At 41.9% G+C, this 26,126-nt stretch overlaps 1 protein-coding gene across 2 annotated transcripts in view; it reads right to left on the minus strand.

The window, feature by feature from the left end:
- SMAP1 (small ArfGAP 1) overlaps positions 1 to 26,126 on the minus strand; it is a 183,387-nt gene that overhangs the window by 131,391 nt on the left and 25,870 nt on the right. For both annotated transcript variants that reach the window (XM_040261404.1, XM_040261403.1), the window contains exon 2: positions 21,144 to 21,151. In XM_040261404.1, coding sequence (XP_040117338.1) covers positions 21,144 to 21,151 — 8 coding nt within the window. The remainder of the gene's footprint in view (positions 1 to 21,143; positions 21,152 to 26,126) is intronic.

Consider the following 26,126-nt stretch of genomic DNA (forward strand, 5'->3'; position numbering starts at 1 on the left):
AGAAACTAAAAATTGATAAAAAGAGAACTACCGTATGACCCAGCAATCCCACTCCTGGGTATACCCAAAGAAAACAATAATTCAAAGAGATACCCCAGTGTTCACTGCAGCACTATTTACAACAGGTGGGAGAAGGAAGCCACCTAAATATCCATCAACAGAGGAATGGATAAAAAAGATGTGTTACATATATACAGAGGAATATTGCTTAGCCATAAAAAGAATCAAATACTGTCATTTGCAGCAACACGGATGGACCTATAGGAGTCAGAGAAAGGCAGATATATGATATCACTTTTGCAGAATGTAGAAAAATAATAAAATGAACTTACTTACGAAACAAAGTAGAGTCACGGATGTAGAAAACAAACTTACGGGGCAGGGGTGGCAACTTGGCACCTACACACTACCATACGTAACAGAGATGAACGAGGACCTGCCATACAGTATCGGGAACACTGACCACCACTCCGTGATGACCCACACAGAAAACCAATCTAAAAAGAGCGGACATATGTATTGGTTGGATGGCATCACCCAATCAATGGACGTGAGCAAATTCCGGGAGAGAGAGAAGGACAGGGAAGTCTGGTGTGCTACAGCGCATGGGGTCACAAAGAGCCAGACACACCTTAGTGACCGTGACAGACTCATTTTACTCTGCCTGAAACTAACACAGCACAGCAAATTAACTATACTCCAATAAGAATTTTTTAAAAAGAAAAGCAGCGAAAAACCAGAGAAAGACTGCGTTTAAAAAAAAAAGATAGTCAACGGGTCAAAACTTTCCAAGAAGTCAAGAAGAATAGGGCTAGGGCAGATGTGTTAACTGAGAAGGCAGAGGTAACCTGATGGCTGGAAGGCAGGGAAAGAGAAAGAATTCCTTCCTTCTGAATTCCATTACCAGGTTGGGGATGGGGGAGGGACGACATTTACCCATTTTTTCATTCTATTACCCTGTTAAACCCTTTCTCCCTTTCAGTCCCCAACTCCACATCTTTAACATGGCATGTCTGTAATCTTGATCCAACTTTATTTTGCACTACTCCAACTTACTTACACATTCAGGAAGCCAATCGGTTAGTCAGAAAGCAGAAGAGACTCACTGCTTCCCCTTGAATACAACTCAGTTACCCAGTCTTGAAACTTTCCTGCACACCACCTCTCTTGCCTAGAATGTTCTGCTTGTGACCACACAAGTCCTACCTCATCTTCAAGGATTAATCAGAGTCCTGTTTATTTAACTTATAGGCAGAGTACATCATGAGAAACACTGGGCTGGAAGAACCACAAGCTGGAATCAAGATTGCCGGGAGAAATATCAATAACCTCAGATATGCAGATGACACCACCCTTATGGCAGAAAGTGAAGAGGAACTAAAGAGCCTCTTGATGAAAGTGAAAGAGGAGAGTGAAAAAGCTGGCTTAAAAACTCAACATTCAGAAAACGAAGATCATGGCATCCAGTCCCATCACTTCATGGGAAATAGATGGAGAAACAGTGGAAACAGTCTCAGACTTCATTTTGGGTGCTCCAAAATCACTGCAGATGGTGACTGCAGCCATGAAATTAAAAGACGCTTACTCCTTGGAAGGAAAGTTATGACCAACCTGCATAGCATATTGAAAAGCAGAGACATTACTTTGCCAAAAAAGGTCCATCTAGTCAAGGCTATGGTTTTTCCAGTAGTCATGTATGGATGTGAGAGTTGGATGTGAAGAAAGCCGAGCACCGAAGAACTGATGCTTTTGAACTGTGGTGTTGGAGAAGACTCTTGTGAGTCTCTTGGACTGCAAGGAGATCCAACCAGTCCATCCTAAAGGAGATCAGTCCTGAGTGTTCACTGGAAGGAATGATGCTGAAGCTGAAACTCCAATACTTTGGCCACCTCACGAGAAGAGTTGACTCATTGGAAAAGACTCTGATGCTGGGAGGGATTGGGGGCAGGAGGAGAAGGGGACGACAGAGGATGAGATGGCTGGATGGCATCACCGATTCGATGGACATGAGTTTGGGTAAACTCCGGGAGTTGGTGATGGACAGGGAGGCCTGGCGTGCTGCGATTCACGGGGTTGCAAAGAATCAGACACGACTGAGCACTGAACTGAACTGAACTGAACCAGAGACCCATATTCTCCATGAAGCCTTTCCTTACGACCCTACACCTCCATTCTCCTTCTTATAAATGTCTATAGCCCACGACAGCTTGTCTCAGACAAGACACCACAACGGACACCCGCTGTTTCTCCATTTGTAGCTAGTGACATCTACTGAAGTGAATGGCACGGTTCTCACCAGGACGGCAGTGTGTGGCCTGCATCACCTGGAGTAAGGGAGCAGCAGAGTAAGCAAGCAGGCAACACAGGAAAGATCTGCTAAGTCTGGTGACTTGGGCAAACACAAGTCCTTTAATACCTGAAGCAACCCATGATTTATTTAAAAGTAGAAACAAAAGCAAAACCTGTGAGGCAGAGACTGTTCTTTTTAATATCCTTTTGCCATTCTTCCTTTAAAAAAAAAAGAAAAAGCCCCTAAGTTTTAGCTATAAACAAGGCTACACCGATAGAGAATACACTTCTCAGTCTCCTCTGCAGCAAGTACGGCCATGTAATGTGAAGTGAGACGATGTGTTTTGCCATTAACCATGGGAAAACTGGCCCAACCTGGGCCTGTGTGTCTCTGGCCTCTTCCCCTTTCCCATGAGCTGAGAAAATGATGAGAAGGGAAGCTGCTGCCTTGGAGCCAGGTATGCAAACTTCATGGTGAAGAGGACAAAACCATCAATACTAGTTCATCTCCATACTAACGTGAGGAAACAAACTTCTATCCTGCTGAAGTCAGAGTGCCTGAGGGTCTTTCAGTTAAGTCTCTTCAAGGCTGTTCACAACAGAGGATGAGGTGACTGGGTGGCACCACTGACTCTATGGACGTGAGTTTGGGTGAACTCCAGGAGTTGGTGATGGACAGGGAGGCCTGGCGTGCTGCCATCCATGGGGTCGCAGAGTCGAACACGACTGAGCAACTGAACTGACTGACAGTTACAGCAGCTAAGCCTGCAATCTATCTACTCCAATGTGCACATTATATGTGCATGTTGGCAGCAGGAATCAGAACATACTAAAGAATTATTCCTTATTTCAGAGCCAATACTGTAAAACAGGTGTTTAATAAAGTACATTTTGATGGAATCTTAGTTTTCTAGATTCAATTTAAATCACCAAATATGTACTAAGTGTCTACTTCTACCAAGGTATTGAATGAAGGAAACAAAACACAGATTCTTCCATCAAAGAGCTTGCACTTTAGTAAGTCATTCAACAGTTACAGTGTATGGGCAAATGATGTAGGAAAAGGAAAGAAGAAAAGATGACAAAGGCCAGGTGTGTCAGCAAAAGCTTTGCAGAGACAGCGGCATCTGAGCTGGTCACTGAAACGGAAGTCCAATCACAGCAGCTATGGTCTGGACAAGGTACAAAGACAAGGTACATTCTGGTAAAATGCACTGTGCCTCGTCCACCTTCTAGAGTTTCACCTGTGCTGTAAAGCTACCGCCGACAATACAATACCGCAGCACCTGATTACTGCTAAGTTTCTTTATTTAACTATGGATTTAATTTTTTTCAGGTGTAATACATATGCACCTAACATTTGTATGACAGAAGTGCCTACTAGCTTTCAAACAGACATTAAATACAGTTTTAAGAAAAGAAACTCTGTAGAAACTGGAAAAAAATGAGGTTTGTTGAGTGATAAATCATTAGGTATTCAAATAATGTAAAAACATATACATATTTTTAAAAAGAATAGGAATTTTACTGAAAATGCATTACACTTGCCTTGTAGATCTCATAGTATTTGAGAAGTAAAATGAAATCGTGTGCTCTTCTGAAAAGAAACTTCTCAAGCTTCTGATTACCAGGACAGACTATCAAACAGAAAAATCTCTCTGAATCTTTTTATAAATAAAAAGTTTCTTTCAAGACTTAATCCTTCCATAAAGCCTCCTCCAATTCCCCCAGCACTTTTTAAATAACATTTATCACAGTGATTTGCAGTTAATTGCTTCAGCTATCTCTTCTGTGACACAGTGATCTCTGTGAGAATAGGGACTTCATTTTATTGATCTTTGTGTGCTATAAAACTGCAGACAGTCTCCAGCTTACAAATGACACCTAAGAACTTCAGTCACCTGAGTTACTGCCGCCAAACACACAAGGAAGTATTTAACAGGAAACTAGCATGTTACTGAATATGCAAAACATTATTCATCGTATTCCAGAAACACTGCCTGATTTAATCCTAATAAATGTTGCTGTCGTTCAGTCTCTCAGTCGTGTTCAACTCTTTGCAACCCCACGATTCCTGCACACCAGGCTTCCCTGTCCTTCACTATCTCCCAGAGCTTGCTCAAACTCATGTCCATCAAGTCAGTGATGCCATCCAACCGTCTCATCTCAACCCTTCTCCCGTTGCCTTCAGTATTTCCCAGCATCAAGGTCTTCTGCAATGAGTCGACTATGCAGCAGATGGCCAGAGTACTGGAGCTTCAGCTTCAGCAACAGTCCTTTCAATGAATATTCAGGGTTGATTTCCGTTAGGATTGACTGGCTGGATCTCCTTGCTGCCCAAAGGACTTTCAAGAGTTTTCTTCAGCACCACAGTTAGAAAGCATCAATTCTTCGGTGCTTAGCCTTCTTTATGGTCCAACTCCCACATCCATACATGACTACTGGAAAAACCATAGTTTTGACTAGATGGACCTTTGTCGGTAAAGCAATTTCTCTGCTAATACACTGTCTAGGTTTTCTTGCAAGGAGCAAGCATCTTTTAATTTCATGGCTGCAGTTATGGTCCACAGTGATTCTGGAGCCCAAGAAAATAAAGTCTGTCACTGTTCCCGTTTTTTCCCCATCTATTTGCCTTGAAGTGATGGGACCAAATGCCATAGGAAGTAGATAATATTCCCACACTGTATTTTGGGGACTGAAAAATGTAGAATTAAAAAAAAAAAAAAAAACTAGCAGAGAAGACAGAGAGCTAAGACTATTCCATGAACAGATTCCAGAACACACTTGTGAATACTTTGCATCTCCTACCACGATAATTCCATCCTTCGAAACAGAATTCCTTTCCACTGGATGACTGGTTTTACTCTGCACTGTCACCGTTTGAAATACTAAGTCATTTACTGTTGAAGCTAGTAATACAGATTTAAAGATGCAAATAATCTCTTCACCTCTCCGGAAGTATCAATCCTTCCCACATTATTGTAAGCTCGTTTCTTTCCTCATTATACCTAAGCTTACAGGCAGTAAGAACTGGATTTGGTTTGGTTTTATTTGCTGAAGAAGGAAACTGCAATGGACAGAGAGTTTTGATTGAGGGGGAGCAGAGGCGAGGGGAGGGCGGCTCACAGGGCAGCACCACGGCAGTGGGCTCCTGGGGAAGGGGGACACGGCCAGCAGTAAGGGGACCCTGAAAGGAAGCACTCACACCAGACAGCCAGGACCAAACCGAAACAAGCACAGAGCCGCTTCTCCACACCACCGTGAAGCCCTTTGCTCTTCACCTTTCCCTGCTTGCAGTAGACTAGGTTACGGGCGAGGTCTGCTTGACGACAACCAAGAAGACCGGCAACAGTCCGAAGACATGTTTTCCACAGTAAAAACCAAACTACTAACTTGCAAAACAATGAGTAAGGGGCCAGGGGGACTGCAAATAGGCATGAGGGATCTTTCTGGAATGATAGAAGTGTCCTAAAATTTTATAGCAATGACAGTTGCAAAACTCTGCCAACACATTAAAAATCCCTGAATTACATACTTAAAATAAGTGAACTTTACAGCATGTAAATTATATCTCACCAAAGCTGCTTGAAAATTTTTTATACATTTCTTTAAATATGAGAATGAAATATCATGTGTTCCTTTTACTGCTTTTTCTTTACCAGAAAAGAAAGCATGACAGCCAGTAGCAGAACTAGTGAGCTGAAACTGCGAAGTGCTAGAGGATGATCTCAGTGGCTGTGTGGGGTGGATGGTGTGGAGTCGTGTCAGAGGCACAGAATCGCTGGCTGAGAAGTCATGGGCACAGCTCCCGTTCACACGGTTTCATAATTAAGCCCAGAAGTGTACACAGATGCTCCATTACTACTATTTCAACAGCTGTTATTTCTAAGTGCCAGTTTCTTCCAGCAAACGCACTCAACAAAACATTTAGTTCACTTTAAAAAATTATCTTTATAGAATTTTTAAAGGCTACACTCCATTTACAGTTATTACAAAATGCTGGCTATATTCCCCTTGCTGTACAATACACACTTGAAGCTCTTTTGTTTGTCCTTCAGTCGCCAAGTTGTGCCTGACTCTTTGTGGCCCCAGGGAATGCAGCTCGCCAGGCTCCTCTGTCCTCCACTATCTCCTTGTAGTGCATCTCATACCTAATAGTTTGACTCCAATTCCCCTTCCCCTATTGTGCCTCTCCCCATTTCCACCAGGAAATACCACTCGTTCTCTTTACCTGTACGTCTGCTTCTTTATTATTATATTCACTAGTTTGTTATATTTCTTAGATTCTACATGTAAGTGACATCATACAGTATTTGTCTTTCTCTGTCAGACCTCTTTCACTTAGCACACTGCTGCTGCTGCTGCTGCGAAGTCACTTCAGTCATGTCCAACTCTGTGCGACCCTATAGACAGCAGCCCACCAGGCTCCCCCGTCCCTGGGATTCTCCAGGCAAGAACACTGGAGTGGGGTGACACTTCCTTCTCCACTGCATGAAAGTGAAAAGTGAAAGTGAAGTCGCTCAGTCGTGTCCGACTCTTAGCGACCCCATGGACTGCAGCCTACCAGGCTCCGCCGTCCATGGGATTTTCCAGGCAAGAGTACTGGAGTGTCACTTAGCGTAATACCCTCCAAATCATCCATCCCGTGGCCAAGTGGTGTTATTTTATTATGTCTGAGTAATGTTCCATTGTATAAATATACCACATCATCTTAATCCAATCAACTGTCACTGGGCACTCAGGTTGCTTCCACAGCTTTGCAAATGTAAATAATGTTGCTATGACATCAGGGTTTCGAATTAGTGGTTTTGTCTTTTTAGATATATATAACCCAAGAGTCCCTGGAGAATCTCATGGACGGAGGAGCCCAGCAGGCCATGGTCCACAGGGTCGCAGAGAGTTGGACACGACTAAACTGACCAAGCAAGCACAACCCAAGAGCAAAATTGCTGGGTCATACGGCAGCCATACTTCCATTTTGTAGTTTTCCATAGCGGCTGCACCAATTTACATTCCCACCAACAGCGTGCAAGGGTTTCCTTTCCTCAACATCCCTGCCAACATTTGTTATTTGTGTTCTTTTTGATGATGACCACTCTGACAGGAGTGAGGTGGTATGTCACCATGGTTTTGATATGTGTTTCTCTGATGATCAGCAATGTTGGGCATTTTTTCACGTGCCTGTTGGCCACCTGCATTTCTTCTTTAGAAAAATGTCTATTCAGTTTAATTGGGTTGTTCGTTTTTCTGATGTTGAGTTGTATGAATTGTTTACATATGTTGAATATTAATATTTTATCGGCTGTATCATTTGCAAATATCTTTTGCCATTCTGTAGGCTGTCTTTTCATTTTGTTGATGGTTTCCTCTGCTGTGCAAAAGCTTTTAATTAGGTCCCATTTGTTTTTGCTTTTATTTCCTTTACTTTAGGAGAGAGATCTAAAAAATACTGCTGTGATTTATGTCAAAGAACATTCTGCTCTAGGTTTTCCTTTGTAGTTTATTTTTTAAAATACAAAATAACAATGTGTTACTAGTAAGGAAATGTTTTTTTAAATATCCTTTTTTTTTAATATGAAAGTAACATTCTTTGGTATGACCTACTTGTCTACAGTTGATCTACCTCACATTTACATTTCTCTGCAAAGTGGCATCAGGAATGTTACAACATGACAGGCAGTAATAACATCTGACAGCATTTCTGCACAACTTTCCAAAATTCAAAGAGTCATTACAATGCTGATTAGAAGAAAGGTTCTGTGTGGTATTTTAATCAATCATTTCCAAGAGACTAGAATATAAAGCATTAATACATGCCAAGCAATTGTAGTCACTTAAAAATGAATGCACAGCAATATTCTATCTTAGGTAATTTTTTTTTTCTCCTAAAATTTGTCTGAAATAAGACTGACAGTAAATAGTAAAAAAAAAAAAAAAAAAAGTAGGGGGTGCATAGTTTTATTTTTCAAAAAAATAACTGATCTTTAACACACTGCAGTCATCATTGTTCAGAATGTTAATTTGGTAAGACTCTTACATAGACCCAAACCAATAACATAACAGAAAACAAAGCTTTTGAAAGAAAATCTCTAGAATAAAGAAACATTAAACCTTTTCTACTCAGAAAGATGGAACTTAAGTTGTAATATTTAAATAATTCCCTCAGAATTTTTTTTAAGTCTCTTACACTCAGAATAGCAGCGCATGCATTTGTCCAACAAGCATTTGTTGAGTGCGGACCATCTCAAGGCACTACTGTGCAAGGCTCTGAGGAGTCAGTGGTGAACAAAACAGGCGAACTCCTGCCTCTTGGAGTCGACACGCCAGTGGAAAGCGGTACACAGCAAACTAACATGTGAGAGGACAGTGGCAGTGGCAGCAGACATCAGAGAGAAAAACAGAACAGAGCGGGCAGGGAAGACGGGCGGAAATGCGGGCACGTCGCTCTCACCTGCGCAGGAGGTATGTTTGATCAGAGACCAGGAGGAGGCAGGGGAGCAAACCCTGCAGACACCTGGGCCTGCGAGGAGGCCGCTGGCCCCAGGACTGAGAAAGGGGCATGCTCCCCCAGGTGAAGGCCCACCCTGACGCACATTCCAGAAGTGCTGAAGGCATGCCTAAGACACGCCAAGGAGGCTTTCCTGTTTGGTTTTAACACTGTCTATGAAGGGCCACTTTTCCATCCCTACATCAAACACAGTAATAGAACATGTACTATGAAATATTTGTAAATGGTTAAAAGCAGAGACATCACTTTGCCAACAAAGGTCCATGTAATGAAGGCTATATTTTTCCAGTAGGCATGTAGAAATGCAAGAGCTGGACCATAAAGAAGGCTGAGCATTGAAAAATTGATGTTTTTGAACTGTGGTGTTGGGGAAGACTCTTGAGAGTCCCTTGGACTGCAAGGAGACGAAACCAGTCCATTCTGAAGGAGATCAGTCCTGAATATTCACTGGAAGGACTGATGCTGAAGCTGAAGCTCCAATGCTTTGGCCACCTGATGCAAAGAGCAGACTCACTGGAAAACTCTGATGCTGGGAAGACTGAAGGTGGGAGAAGGGGATGACAGAGGATGAGATGGTGGGATGGCATCAGGGAGCCAATGGACATGTTTGAACAAAGTCTGGGAGATGGTGAAGGGCAGGGAAACCTGGCGTGCTGCAGTCCATGGGGTCGCAAAGAGTCAGGCCCAACTGAGCAACTGAACAACAACATAGTCTCTAAGAATGAATCAAGCACAATCAGTGTGTGTGTGTGTGTGTGTGTGCGCGCGCGCACGCGTGCATGCGTGCGTGTGTGTGTGTGTATGTATTTATATCTAGCATTTTATTGCAGTGCCTAGTAAGTATGAAAGACAAGACAGAAAAAGATAAAGCTAGGTAACAAAATTAACAAAAGGATTCCACCAAAGAATGTTTTGGAAACGCACTGTTTTTCCATCAGGCACTGGAAGGGGTAGTTACTAGGCAAAAACAAAATGGTAATCTACCCACCACTCTTTCCAAAATTTCAAGTCTAACTGCAGGATACAAACATACTCAGAGAGGCTCATTATCTTAAGAAAGCTGGCTGTGTTTGCAAACACTCCAATTTCAACCCAAAGGTTTCCTTAATTATGTGACCATTTTCCTATATTTGTATCTGTCAATCCTGACAAATGGAAAATTTATCCCTGATATTACTGGGACAATTGATGAGATCTGAGTAAGGTCTACGGGATAGGTAACAGAATTATATCAATAGTAATTTCCTGATTTTGATAATTTATGACTTTAAAAAATTCCTTGTTTTTAGAAAGTAAACACTGTGGCTAAGGGTATAGGAGCACTTTGTTTATAACTTATTCTCACATAGTTCATAAAGAAAATAACATGTCTGTTTATGTAGGAAACAAAGGAGCAAATGTGGTAAAATGTTAACATTTGGAGACTAGATAAAAGATGATGGAGAGCACTACATCAACAGTTGCCTTCGTTTCATTATATGCTTTCACTTGTAGAAATGAATAAATGAAACAGAAATTTATGCATGACCACTCAATAGACAACTGTAATAAAAAAAAATTTAGAAAAAATTTATCCCTGTATTTATATGACTTCTCTGAACGTAAGTTTCTTCTATGAAAATAAAAATACCATCTCCCATATTCAAATGATCACTACAAACACTCTTCCTGGGTCATTTTATTTACTACTGATACAGGCCATGATTTTGGCTTCACAATCTTCAATTTCCTTAAATCATGCTATTTCAATGACTATATGATACAAAATAATCTATTTAAGGAGAAATAGCACATTAAAGGTACACAATAATTATTAGACACTTCTCAAGACAAGAAACACAAGAAAGTCCTTTTTATAAAGGAAGAAATGTGGTGTATCTCTAACACCAATCTCTTCTCTAAGCATCAGATTCTTAATAACCAACCTGGCTAACACAGTGCCATGTCCAAGACAGAGTTCATCTCTCCACCGAACCCTCCTCTCCCACGTCTGGCCCCTGTCCCTCAGCTCCTCCTGACTCCACCAATTCAGCTGGCAGCAACGCTATCCACCTGATGACTTCAGAAACAGGTCATTCTTACTCCTCGCTTTCAGCCTCCATAACCATTCAATCAAACAAAAGTTTTAATCATTTTAGTTTTTCTGTTGCTGCAGTTTTTTTTTTTTTTTTGGCTGCGTTGCACAACTTGCAGGATTTTTCCCGACCAGGACTAAACTCAGGCCACAGCAGTGAAAGCCTAGAATCCTAGCCACTAAGACACCAGGGAACTCCCCACAGTTATTTTTCAAATCCACGACTTTAACCTCATCCCAGCCGGGCCTCTGTCCCTGTTCAAGAGCTCACCAAGCACCACCCAGAGGGCTACATTGTATAACGTCCTCAGAAACAGCTTCCTAACCCCAAACACTGCCTCTCAGATTTATGAACCCAGCAGACAAAGTTTAATTCCCCTAAACATTACCTAGCAAGGCACTTCAGCTTCACCTATTTCCCTAGCCCCATCTTTTGCTAGATTCATTTCCATTAACTACAAAATATTTTTAAGATTTCTCCTAACCACTTAATTATTATATTTTTGGTTTTAGCTTCTAGTTAAGTTACCAGCATAAACTCTCTGAAAACCTCAAAAAGATTTAGATATATATTCCACAGCAGAGACAAAATTAAAAAACTCTCTAACTCAAAAGCCTTGTGAAAAAACAAATCATTAAGAAAAATGGATCAGACTTATCAGAAATACAAGGTTAATCTGGGCCTATGGGCAACTTCCCTACAAGTTTAAAAGTGAAGTAAGGCTGAAAGTGTTAGTCTTTCAGTCGTGTCTGAATCTCTGTGACCCCAAGGACTATTGCCCACCAGGCTCCTCTGTCCATGGAATTCTCCAGGCAAGAATACTGGAGTGGGTTGCCACTCTCTTCTCCAGGGATCTTCCAACCCAGGGATTGAAGCGGTGTCTTCTGCATTGCAGGCAAATTCTTTACCATCTGAGCCACACTAATATCCCCAGCTTATCACTAAACAAAGAAATTTAAACTGAAATAGGAGAAGACTGTATATATTGATTTTCCCTAGTAGCACTGACCAAGAAAAAAGCAGAAATATTAGAAAGAGAGTTTGTGGAGCGGAGGGAGCAATAATAAAATACTCTGCTTTAGTCATTTCTCTTACAAAATCTGCTCTGTGAAAATCAGCAAGTGGCAAGTCATATAGCTTCTTTTTCCCAATAAACAACACAAATAGATGAAGGTGGTCAAAAGGCTGAAGCATTTAGCCGTAAGACAGAAAGCACTAGGGATGTAACGTACAACATGATGACGATACTTAACAGTGCTGTATGATGGGAACGCTGCTGAAGAGTATATTAAGCGTTTTCACCGCAAGGGAAAACAAGCACACCGCCTCCATGCACATTGACTTTTCCTGTATGAGATGACGGATGTTAACAAAACTCACTGTGGTAATCACGTCTCAGTGTCTGTAAGACAAACCATCATGCTGCGCAACTCACACTCACACAGCAGTGTATGCCAACTGTTTCACAATAAAACCAGGAAAAAAAACTATCATTTCTTTAACTTAAAAAATGTTTAATATAAGTTTTTATTTGGTATTACTAATTTAAGTTCAACATCCTTTTGTTATCAAAATAATAAATCATATGTTCTGCCATAGATAATTTCAAAAAATTCTAGAGAATGGCTAAAAATGGACACATTCAGAGATGAAGTTTTGTCAAATTAAAATCAAGCTCAAAATGTTGCACATTTATGTGATAAAAATGTAACAAAATCTAATAAATCTAAATTCCAGTACAACTAAATTTACTGTTATCAAAACTTAATAACAAAAGAAATTATTAATGTCAAAAGCAGCTGATAAAAGCCAACTACTGCTAAGATCACAGGAAAACCCAGAACAAGGAAAGACAAATATATCTGGTAAAATACACAGTTAAGATTCCTAATCATCGGTTTTATTCTAATATTATTCTAATTCCCAATGATTAAACTCTAGAAACTATACTGAACATTCACTTCACTCAGCTGCTCAGTTGTGTCCAACTCTTTGTGACCCCATGAACTGCAGGCTGCTCTGTCCGTGGAATTCTCCAAGCAACAACACTGGAGAGGGTTGCCATTCCCTTCTTCTCCAGGGGATCTTCGCAACCCAGGGACCAAACTCGGGTCTCCCACATTGCAGGCAGGTTCTTTTTTTTTTTTTTGGCAGGTAGATTCGTTACTGTCTGAGCCACCAGGGAAGCCCATATTGGACCCTGATCTACTGAATATGCCCTACACCTATACATTAGCAACTCAACTATTCCACTTTTTCTCTCATTCCCGAAATCTACAGTCCTTTATTATTATTCATTCATGCCAAAATTCTAACAATACTCCCAACATAAAATAATTCAGAGGACGGTGTAGGCATCTTAATCTTAATTAACAGTGGGCGCCATCTGGCAGTATGGCAAACTTTTCCCCTTTGTCTATTAATACAAAAGCATTAAATAAAACAGGGTTATACAATTTTTTAATTTTCATTATGAAAATACTTAGTGTACAGAAAAGCAAACAAAGTAGCAGTACACTGCTTTGGCTACCCTATCAGTGAAAAGGTGCTGAAAATAGATGGTAAACAGTCATAGGTAGGAAACATCAAGTGAGATAATCTGCATGAAACACAGTATCTGTGTGAAACACAGTATCTGACACACAGTCAGATCCTGATAAGTATTAATTCTTCATTAACTTATAACCCAATTAAATATGCTAGGTATTGAAGACTGGCCTAAAGGTTAAGATTTTTCATTTAATTTTAAAGTAAGATCACCTGAATCATATTAAGACAAAAACTAAAGCAATAAACCCCAACAATAAACGTTTCTTAAAAGAAATCAAAATAAGATCCACCAACGCTGTTGCCAAAATCTTGACCTAACACCAGGCCAAGAGCCGAACAGAATCAGAATCTCGGCGCCTCTGTTTCCCTTTGGGTGTTTCTAACTGCACCATTATCCAAAACTTCTTAAGTTTTCTCTCGCCCTAACCAAGCGCTGCCACTCCTTGCCACCCCGGCCTTCACTCCTTGGTAAACGGGCTAAACCGCCACACCACACGCCACTGCAGTGGGCCAGGGTCACGGAACAGTCACTGAGGCAGCCTCACGGCTCTGCTGCACCAAGAGCTGCATCTGGACTGCCAGGACAGTAAGGTACAGAGCCACAGGCAAGTAAGGCAGCCCCTGCAAACGCCAGTTTCCAAAACTACTGCACAGGGCAATTTCCCCCACACCCTTTAGGGTGCCCTGAAATTACAGCACCTGGCACACGTCACCTTCAGCCCCGTTTACGGACAAGGCCGTCTTGTCACTCCTTAAACATCTCAAGTGGTCAAATCTTACCATCCTAGAGCCTACACCAATCACATGCATTTATATCTATTACAAAATTCTCTCTTATACTAATATGAAAATGCCACAAGCTCAAAGGAGTAGAAGATCAGATGAGGGAAAACAGCTGGAGGCGGCTTCATGAATGTGCCATGAGTGTAACCTGGAGTGGGCTTGGGAAGATGGGTGAGACTCAGGCGAGGAGAGACTCAGATGGCTAATCGTTCAGTCACTCACTCATTAACTCACTGTCATCAAAAACGTGCTGAATGCTTATTACATGCCAAAAACTTTCTAGATGGTGGGAATCCAGTAGGAAAATAGAACAGATGAAAGTCCCTCCCTTCATACACCGCATGTTCCAGTGGAGCATGAGAGAGACACAAAGAAGTCAGAAAATGTTTAGGATGTCAGCTTATGATAAAGGTTGCTGCTGCTGCTGCTGCTAAGTCGCTTCAGTCATGTCTGACTCTGCGACCCCACAGACGGCAGCCCGCCAAGCTCCCCCGTCCCTGGGATTCTCCAGGCAAGAACACTGGAGTGGGTTGCCATTTCCTTCTCCATGATAAAGGTTATGAAGAAATAAAAAAATTAGCAAGTACGGAGAACACCAAGCGCTTAGAAAAAAGACAGGATGGTATTTTCAATACAAGCACTAGGGAACACAACACTGATGAGGTGGCATTTCAGCAGAGCCCCAAGACAAGGAGACAAGCAGATACCTGGCAAAAACCATCCTGGATGGAGAAAATAAAAAGCACAAAGGCCCTGGCGCAATTCCAACAGGATTAAAAACCACACGCAAGTAGAGTGAAGGCACACAGGAGCTTTGGTCAACACCATCTAACAAAATACAAAGGGTGAGAGCAACAGCGAAAATACAGGCTGAAGGCACTGCAGAGTCTGGGCTCCTACATGCGATGCTATGCTGTTAGCAACAAGGACTCAAGGGACAGTCATGAACAGGCCAGTGAAATGAATGAAATCACAGCTTAAGAAGAGGCATAATGAATACTCAGTTATTCAGTTTGCTATTATTATCTGTTAACTACATAGGGACAAAAAATAACCTGCTTTTTCTTCACCTTCTTCCGATACCAGCTCAATTAACACAAACTTTCAACATTAAGTGAAAAAATGAATTTTAATAGTGTCTTTATATTTTACATATTAAACAAAAAACCTTGATATGGGGAAAGCAGAAACTGTTGTCTAACATGATGTTCAGAGTTAGCTGTGAAGTTCACCTACTTTCTTGTCTTTCAAGTTCACAAATAATGCAGATGGCTGATTAAGCCCACTTAATGTCTTTGGTATCAGTAATAAACCAATGAAACACTGATGTATCAAGATTTCAGCAAATATCACTATGGAACATATTAGTCTTGTTTGCATTTTTAGCATGAAGAATCAATGCAAAGACTAAGCCAAAGTCTGTACCCATCTGAGAACTGCATGCTCTAATGACATACACAGATGTTTTCAATAGTACAAAATAGAATGAGATGACCTCTGAAATGTGAAATATTTAATAATATGCTGCAGAGTATAATCACGTTTTAATTTGATTTGACAAAAATCTGTGATATCAGCAGTCAGCAACGTAACACCAAATTTGTATCTGAGAGCTCATCATAGGGGACTTCCTCTACACATTCAGTCAGCCTGCAGGGGACAAGGACTGGCTGGGCAGATGGCTCTGTGGCATGGCCAGTCAGCAAGGCCGGCCTGCAACGGGCCCTGGGGCTGCAGGGCAGCTGCGACAGCAGCTCGGCCATCTCCTCCTGTGCTGTGCCAGGAGCTCTAAGTTTTACATGAAAACAAACTCAGTACAACTATTCTCTCCAAGAAGCCTAGGGAAAGTTAGTTTCAGTAAAAAGAAACTAAAGTTTAAAAAGTATTTTTCTTTCCCTGCCCCTTTGCTAATAAAGTACTATACTGAGTTCCGTTTCTAGCCAACATGAAGGAATTGCTGCTGAATTTACCCTGATTTTTAAAAAGCCTTAAAAAACCAGACAAACTATGTAAGACAACATTCCTGAAGAGACTGGGAACCGAGAGACTGAAGACCATGAGTCCCGCCTGGGGAGAGTCCCCGCCACGCCAAACCCAGGAGCCGCCCGGGGGGTCTCCCTATGGAGATGATGGCGCTAGGAAGCCAGAGACCACGGTTACTAGACTTTCCAAGGCAGAGAGCAGAAGAGGAGGGATGCACAGAGGACACCCCAGGTCTGTAAAAGGCCACCTTCAAGTAGGCAGCCAAGCACTATTAACATACAAACGTGAGGAAACCAGAGGGCAAAGAAAGAACACCCCAGAACAACTAGAAGCAACAAGGCAGAGGGAATAACTGTAAAGCTCACAACAGGAATCAGGTCTGTGCCCAGCCACCAGACCAAAGACCTCAACACTCATGGAGCATTAGACGTGGATTTCAGAAGAATCTTGCCTTACCCATTGGAAAAACTAACTCTAGAGTAAATGTTCCTCTAGCTTCTCCTAAAAACACAATAAAAGCAAGATCTGAAAGGATTGACTATTTCCAGATAACTGAATCCAAAATCAAAAGGCAAAATTCACAGAATCTAACATCCAATAAAAAATTATTAGGCAGGCTAAGAAGCAAGAAAATACTCTCTACAGGCAGGAGAAAAGTCAATCAGTTGAAACAGACTGCTAAATTACTAATGATAGGATTAGTAGGCAAAGACATTAAAAACATTATTATTAAAATACCCATGATTTCCATACATCCAAGAAGTTAGAGAAAAGAATGAACAAATTAAGTAGAGGCATGGAATTGGATAGGGAGAGAAATATATATTCATGTACATACACACACACAGGTACCGTTGCAAACTTTAATCCCTGACATAAAAAATACACTGGAATTAAGAGATTAGAAAGCAAAGAAAAATAAAAACTAAAAAATCTGAAGATAAAGCAATAGTATCTATCCAAAATGAAACAAAAATAAAAAAAAAAAGAAACCCACATTATAGGCTATGCAACAATTTCAACAGCCTAATTAACTTTTTTTTTAATATTATTCATTTGGCTGCCTCGCATCTTAATTGTGGCACAATGGACCTTCACTGCGTCACGGGGGATCTTCTCCTGCAGCACCCAGAGTCACCAGCTGTGGCGCGCGCGCTCGGTAACTGTGGCGCAGGCTTAGCTGCTCTGGGGCACATGGGATCTTAGTTCCCCAACCAGGGATCAAACCTGTGTCCCCTGCACCGCAAGGCAGATTGTTAACAACTGGACCACCAGGGCAGTGCCACTAATTAAATCAGAATTCCTGAATTAAGAAAGGAAGCTAACGGGAAAAATTAAAAAAGGTTAAAGAAATGACTGAAGAAATATGCTCAAATTTTGTGAAAACTATAAATGTGCAGAACCAAGAAGCTCGAAGAACCCCAAACACAAGAAACTTCAAAAAAAGTCACTCAAAGGTACATCATAGTATAACTGCTTAAAACTAGGAATGAAAAGAAAAATCTTAAAACCAGAGGAGGGAAAAAAACACATTATGTACAAACAAACAAATACAATGAGGACAGATTTCTAACCTGAGGCAATGCAAACTAGAAGACAATGAAACCTCTTAAAAGTACTGCAAGTAAAATACTTCCCACAACTGTTTACCTGGCTAAATATCTTTGAAAAACAAAAGTGACATAAAGATTAGGACAGAAAACAGTGAAATGGAAAATAGAAAAACAACAAAGAAAAGCAATGAAAGCAAAGATGATTATTTGAGGATATTAGTAAAATTAATAAACCTCTAGAGAAACTGATTAGAAATAAGAGAAAGCACTAATGACCAATATCAGCAATGAGGGAGGTGATGTTATTACAGATCTTACAGATATTAGAAACAAAGGCCTATTATGAGCAACTTTGTGCTATTAAGTTCACCAATTCCTTGAAAGACATAAATGAGCTCTTTCTCTACAAAAAGATAATTCAAACAGCTCTACTTATCAAGGAAACTGATCAACAATTGAAAATCTTCCAACAGCAACCACAACGGCAAAAAGTTCCAGAACCAGAGAGCTTCACTGGGGAAATCTCCCAAATAGTTAACGAATGATACAAATCCTATGTAAACTCTTCAGGAAACTGGGGAAAAGGGGGTGAAGGGGTACTATTTCCCAACTGATTCTATGAAGCCAACATAACCCTGACAGCAAAACCGGAGGGCATCAGAATAAATGAAACTTGCAGATAAACACTCTGCATGAATATTTGCAAAAATTCTCAACAAAACTTTATCAATTAAAATTCTGGAATATATGAAAAAGATAATAGATCAAGACCAAAAGGGATGGGGCCCAGAAATATAAGGTTAGGTTAACATGTAAAATCAATGATTTATAATTTACTAGTTTATAGTTTGCTGTAATTATGGTAAAAATCAATATAATTCTGTTAAATAAATATAAAAGAAAAAACTATTATGATCTCAGTAAGTGCAGAAAAAGCACATGATAAAATCTAACATCCATTTCTGATTTTTTAAAAAACTTCAGCAAACTAGGCAAGAAGGAAATTTCCTCATTGATTAAAAACATCTATGGAAAATGAAAAGCTAATATCATACTTAGGGGTGAAAGTCTGAACACTCTCACATTTAATGGAACATCATGAACAAGACAAGCAAGTCCATTCCCTCCATTTCTATTATACTGAAGGTTCCAGCTAGTGAAATAAGAAAAGGAAAATTAAGGCAACAAAATTACAGAGGAAGTAAAAACTGTCTTTACTTGAGGATGACAATCATCTAGATAGGAGATCTAACAGAACCTATAAAAAGCTACTAAAACAAGTATGTGAGGTTTAGCAAGGATGTGGGATATAAGATAAATATGGGGGGAAAAAAACTTTTATTTCTATATTCCAACAACAATCAGAAATTGAAATTTTAGAAATATTTATTAGGTTGTGCAAAAGTAATTGAGGTTTTTCACTGCTGAACTTTGTCACTTGATATTGGAATATATTCTTAAATAAATGTAGTTATGTTGTATACATTTTAATGCACATTTATCCCTTTATGTTTTTTGCTAATGACTTATTACTTGCTGTGTATATTTATTTTAGACTTAGGGAAATAATGTTAGTCAATAAACAAATTCAAGTGATTTTCTTATTCGAGTTCAAAATGGGTTATAAAGCATCAGAGACAACTAGCAACTTCAACAATGCATGTGGCCCAGAACTGCTAAAGAACGTACAGAGCAGTGATGGTTCAAGTTTTGTAAAGAAGACAAGAGCCTTGAAGATGGGCGCAGTGGCCACTCATCGAGAGCTGACACCAACCGACAAGCTTACCGAAGCTGATTCTCTCACCACCACACCAGAAGCTGCCGAAGAACTCGATGCCTGCCATTCTACGGTCATTCAGCTTTTGAAGCAAATTGTAAAGGAGAAAAACCTCGACAAGCGGGTGCCTCAACAAGCTGACCACAAACCCAAAAAACCATTGTTCTGAAGTGTCCTTTTCTCTTATTTTATGCAACAACAATGAACCATTTCTCGATCAGACTGTGACGGGCGACAAAAAGTGGACTTTTTACAACGACCAACGACAACGAGCTCAGTGGCTGGACTGAGACGAAGCCCCAGAGCACTTCCCGAAGCCAAACTTGCACCGAAGAAAGGTCATGGCCACTGCTGGGCGATCGCTGCCCGCCTGATACACCACAGCTTTCTGAATCCCAGAGAAACCGTTACATCTCAGAAGTATGCTGAGCAAACCAATGAGATACACTGAAAACTGTGAAGTCTGCAGCCAGCATTGTTCAACAGAATGGGCCCAATTCTCCTCCACGATGACGTTCAGAACAACCGAAACTTCAAAAGTTGAACAAATTGGGCGACGAAGTTTTGCCTCATCTGCACATTCACCTGACCTCTTGTCCACCATTTCTTCAAGCACATGGAAAAATCTTTATCTCCTACTCAGTTTTGCTGTGAACCTAAAACTATTCTAAAAAGTCTATTTTTTAAAAGTCAACAGTAAAAAAAAAAATTAAATTAGAAAATGAAAGACATGAGCAGATAGTTCACTGGTGGATACACAAGTGGCAAATAAGCATGTGAAAAGCTGTGCAACATCATTAGCCACGAGGGACACGCAAACCAGGACCACCGCCACCATCGCTACACCCCGAACAGAATGGCTAAGACGGAAACAACAAAAAGCAGCAACGCCACATGCGGACGGAGAGGTGGAGATGCAGGCCGCTCACACGCTGCTGGTACGGGTGCGGCATGACACAGCCATTTTGGAAAAGTCTGCCAGTTCTGCAATGAGTCAAACGTGCCATAACCATACAACTCACCAACTGCACCACTGAGCACTCGCCAGAGAAATGGAAACTTACACAGATGTACGGCATTATCTGTAAGAGTCAAAACTACAAACAGCCTAAAGGTCCCTTCAAAGTGTGACTGATTATACAAACTATGGGACACACATACCATAAAACTCCACTCCTTAATAAAACATACATTAAGCATGATTCACACTGAGCCCGCGCCCCACGACCCTGGAGCCCGCGCCCCACGACCCCTGAGCTGGGCCGGGCCCCTGCGCTCTGCACTGGGAGGCCCGCACCACACCTAGAGCAGCCCCCGCTCGCCACAACAGGGGAAAGCGTGAACAGCAGCGAAGACCCAGCACAGCCGAAAGAAAGCAATTAAATGATAAGAAGCATACTCATCAGTACTGCGGATAGAGGAGCTCTATTTCTCACCCATGGCACTACAGGCCTTTGAGGCAGAGTAATTCATTGTACCCGACTTCCATAAGGAGAACAGGGTCCCTCCAAACAATAAAGACGTTTGTCCCCAAATGTGAGTTTTTTCTGGCCACTCTCAATATAGGGTATTATTTCATTCAAAGAAATAAATAATAACGTGACTGAGGCCACAGAGTTCAGCACAACAGTACATTTTCACCAGCAGAGGGCAGAGAGGTGCCACAAATACCACACAATGGCAATTTCAATGTCCACATGTACTGAACTCAAAGACACTTGGTATATTCACTTCCACAGAAGGAATAGTATTCCTTGGAGTAAGAGTGAAGTGAAGTGAAGTGAAGTTGCTCAGTCGGGTCCGACTCTTTGCGACCCCGTAGACTGTAGCCCGCCAGGCTCCTGTGACCATGGGATTCGCCAGGCAAGAATACTGAAGTGGGTTGCCATTTCCTTCTCCAGGGGATCTTCCCCAACCCAGGGATCGAACCCGGGTCTCCCGCATTAGAGGCAGATGCTTTAACCTCTGAGCCACGAGGGAAGCCCAGGCATAAGAGTAAAAATGTGTTAAAAGAAATGTATATTTTTCAAAAATCAACAGGTCTCTCCAGGAAAGTTTCTGTCAATGTCATCAGTTTATCAGTTAACTAAAACTCCTCAAATGTAACAAAATAACCCTGGCAAATGAAATGGCAACCAAGCCTTAGCTTCAAGGCCATTTACACGTGTATTTACACTATCCCACGGGTTGCAAAATAAGTTGCAAATAATTCTCCTCCTAAAGTTGTCAGAATCCATGTGAAAACAAAGCATTTGATTCGAAAGTAAACCTGACACAAAAAACGAAACCAGCAACAGATTCAGCAAAGGCACTGAGAATGGCCCAGGCGCCCGGACGGTGAGGCCCACAGGGCAGCGGGGTGGGCTTCAGACTCCCTCCCAGAGCTGGAGGAACAGCCTTCCCAACCCAGGTCCAAACACCCTGTGCAGCCCCGGGTGGGCCCCAGGGCCGCGACCACTGCCCTCCTGAAGCCCCTCTGGGGCTCCCCACCCCACCTCCTCCCTGAGTCCCCACCTCAATCCTGAGCCCACTGGCCAGTGCCGTGGCCTCAGGCACCGCCGCAGGGCAGGCCTCCCGGGGCAGATGAGGCCCAGGGCATCAGCACCCCTGCGACCCGGACCCCAACCCCCTCCCTAGACGCCCCTCCCTCCCCAGACTGACAGCGCTCCCCTCCCTGCTCTGCTCTGCTCTCCCTTCCTGGCTCCCTGAGGCAGGCCCTCCACTCTGTGCTGCTTCTTGCTGCTGGTCAGTTGCTAAGGTGTGTCCAAATGTCTGTGCCCCCATGGACCGCAGCACGCCAGGATTCCCTGTTCACCAACTCCCGGAGTTTACCCAAACTCATGTCCACTGAGTCGGTGATGCCGTCCAACCATCTCAACTTCTGTCGTCCCCCTTCCTCCCACCTTCAATCTTTGCCAGCATCAAGGTCTTTTCCAGTGAGTCAGCTCTTTGCATCAGGTGGCCAAAGTACTGGAGCTTCAGTTTCAACATCAGTTCTTCCAATGAACACTCGGTGTTGGTTTCCTTTAGGATGGACTGGCTGGATCTCCTTGCAGTCCAAGGGACTCTCTGTGCTCAGAGTCTGCCAATCCCCTTAGAGTGGAGGCTCCTGCAAGACAGGGCAGGGAGAGCTCCTGACCTACGCCTGCTCTAGGAGACCAGCAGACAAAGGGTAAAAACTAGAAAGAAACATCACTACCTTCTTTTCCTGAGTCTTCCAAAAAGTATTCTTGAGTGGTTGTAGTCCCAGGCTCTGCTCAATTTCACTGTTTACCAGACAAAACACAATTCACAAATGCTTCCTTCAAAGTCGTAAAAATGACTGAGTGCTAAAAACAAAAAGACCTAACATAATTTTCAAGTCCTTACTCTGTGCAGGACACTTCACAAGCTCACTTAATCCTCACAACTCCCTGACTCAGGCATCATCATCTGACATGTGGAGACACTGAGGCTTAAAAGTTTAAACACTCCCACCACAAGGAAGAAACAGGGGAGCGGGGAGGGAAGGGAGAGAGAGAGGGAAGAAGGAAGGAAAAGAAAAGAAACCCCAGAGACAGCGATGAGAGAGCTGATTTCAATGGAGAGCCCAAAAGTTAGGAAATACATAACTACATCATTTTTATTATATTTATATTACACTTAGGAAAAGGCAATAAATATGTTCAGTTCAGTTGCTCAGTCATATCCAACTGTCTGTGACCCCATGGACTACAGCACGCCAGGCTTCCCTGTCCATCACCAAACCCAGAGCTTACTCAAACTCAAGTCCACTGAGTTGATGATGTCATTCAACCATCTCGTCTTCTGTCATCCCCTTCTCCTCCAGCCCTCAATCTTTCCCAAATCAGGGTCTTTCCCAATGAGTCAGTTCTTCACATCAAGTGACCAAAGTAGTAGAGTTTCAGCTTCAACATCAGTCCTACCAGTGAATATTCAGGACTGATTTCCTTTAGGATGGACTGGCTGGATCTCCTTGCAGGCCAACGGACTCTCAAGAGTCTTCTCCAATACCACAGTTCAAAAGCATCAATTCTTCGGCACTCAGCTTTCTTTATAGTCCAACCCTCACACCCATACATGACTACTGGAAAAACCATAACTTTGACTATATATACCTTTGTCAGCAAAGTAATGTCTCTGCTTTTTAATATGCCGTCTAGCTTGGTCATAGCTTTTCTTCCAAGGAGCAAGTGTCTTAATTTCATGGCTACAGTCATCATCTGCAGTGATTTTGGAGTCCAAGAAATGAAAGTCTGTCACTGTTTCCATTGTTTCCCCATCTATTTGCCATGTGACCAGATGCCATGATGTTAGTTTTCTAAATGCTGAGTTTTAAATCAACTTTTTCATTCTCCTCTTTCAATTTCATCAAGAGGCTCTTTAGTTCCTCTTTGCTTTCTGCTGTAAGGGTGGTAATTTCTACATATTTGAGGTTATTAATATTTCTCCTGGCAATCCTGATTCCAGCTTGCACTTCATCCAGCCCACAATCTTGCATGATGTACTCTGCATAGAAGTTAAATAAGCAGGGTGACAATATACAGCCTTGACCTACTCCTTTGCCAATTTGGAACCAGTCTGTTGTTCCATGCCCAGGTTCTAACTGTTGCTTCTTGACCTGCATACAGATTTCTCAGGAAGCAGGTCAGGTGCTCTGGTATTCCCATCTCTTGAAGAATTTTCCACAGTTTGTTGTGATCCACACAGTTAAAAGCTTTAACATAATCAATAAAGCAGTAGCAGATGTTTTTCTGGAACTCTCTTGCTTTTTTGATGATCCAACAGATGTTGGCAATGGGATCTCTGCCTTTTCTAAATCCAGCTTGAACATCTGGAAGTTCATGGTTCACATATTGTTAAAGGCTGGCTTGGAGAATTTTCAGCATTACTTTGCTAGCATGTGAGAGTAGTATAATTGTGCGGTAGTAAGAACATTCTTTGGCATTGCCCTTCTTTGGGATTGGAATGAAAACTGACCTTTTCGAGTCCTGTGGCCACTGCTGAGTTTTCCAAACTTGCTGGCATACTGAGTGTAGCACTTTCACAGCATCATCTTTTAGGATTTGAAATGGCTTCACTGGAATTCCACCACATCCACTAGCTTTGTTTGTAGTGATGCTTCCTAAATCCCAAGGGACTTTGCATTCCAGGATGTCTGGCTCTAGGTGAGTGATCACAGCATCATGGTAATCTAGGTCATTAAGATCTTTTTAAAATAGTTCTGTGTATTCTTGTCACCTCTTCTTAATCTCTTCCGCTTCTATTAGCCCATCCCATTTCTGTCCTGTATTGTGCCCATCTTTGCATGAAATGTTCCCTTGGTATCTCTCATTTTCTTGAAGAGATCTCTAGTCTTTCCTATTCTATTGCTTTCCTCTATTTCTTTGCCTTGATCTCTAAGGAAGGCTTTCTTATCTCTACTCTGCATTCAAATGGATATATCTTTCCTTTTCTCCTTTGCCTTTAGCTTCTCTACTTTACTCAGCTATTTGTAAGGCCTCCTCAACCATTTTGCCTTTTTACATTTCTTTTTCCTCGTGATGGTCTTGATCATCATCTTCTGTGCAGTGTCACGAACCTCTGACCACAGTTCTTTAGGCACTCTATCTATCAGATCTAATCCCTTGAATCTATTTCTCACTTCCACTGTATAATCATAAGGGATTTGATTTAGGTCATACTTGAATGGTCTAGTGGTTTTCCCTACTTTCTTCAATTTAAGTCTGAATTTGGTACTAAGGAGTTCATGATCTGAGCCACAGTCAGCTTACGGTCTTGTTTTTGCTGACTGTATAGAGCTTCTCCAACTTTGGCTGCAAAGAATATAATCAATCTGATTTCGGTGTTGACCATCTGGTGATGTCCATGTGTAGATAGGTCTCTTGTGTTGTTGGAAGAGGGTGTTTGCTATGACCAGTGCATTCTCTTGGCAAAACTCTGTTAGCCTTTGCCCTGCTTCATTTTGTACTCCAAGGCCAAACTTGCCTGTTACTTCAGGTATCTCTTAACTTCCTACTTTTGCATTCCAGTCCCCTATGATGAAAAGGACATCTTTTCTGAGTATTCTAGAAGGTCTTAAAGGTCTTCATAGAAGCGTTCAATTTCAGCTTCTTCAGCATTACTGGTTGGGGCATAGACTTGGATTACTATGATACTGAATGGTTTGCCTTGGAAACCAACAGAGATCTTTCTGTCATTTTTGATATTGCATCCAAGTACTGCATTTCACACTGTGGAGGTATGGGTCAGCAGTGGCCTGCCACAGGGCCAAGGGCTCTGGGTGCAGCAGACCTAGGTCACACAGCATGTGGCTAAGCCCTCTTGGAGTAACCAATAACCCCACCATAGAGCTGCCAAGCAGACACCCCACAAACTGCAGAACAATTATACCAAAGAAATTCTCACACTGTTAAGACATTTCTAGGACCCACAACAGATTTCCCAACCTGGGGATCTGGCAAAGGGACCGAGAACTCCCAGGGAATTTGACTCTGGAGGCCAGCGGGATTTGATTACAGAACTTACACAGGACTAGGGAAACAGATTCTTGGAGGGCACAAACAAAACCTTGTGTGCACACCAGGACCCAGGAGAAAGGAGCAGTG

Source organism: Oryx dammah, unplaced genomic scaffold (assembly GCF_014754425.2).
Source record: "Oryx dammah isolate SB20612 unplaced genomic scaffold, SCBI_Odam_1.1 HiC_scaffold_19, whole genome shotgun sequence".
NCBI lineage: Eukaryota > Metazoa > Chordata > Mammalia > Artiodactyla > Bovidae > Oryx > Oryx dammah.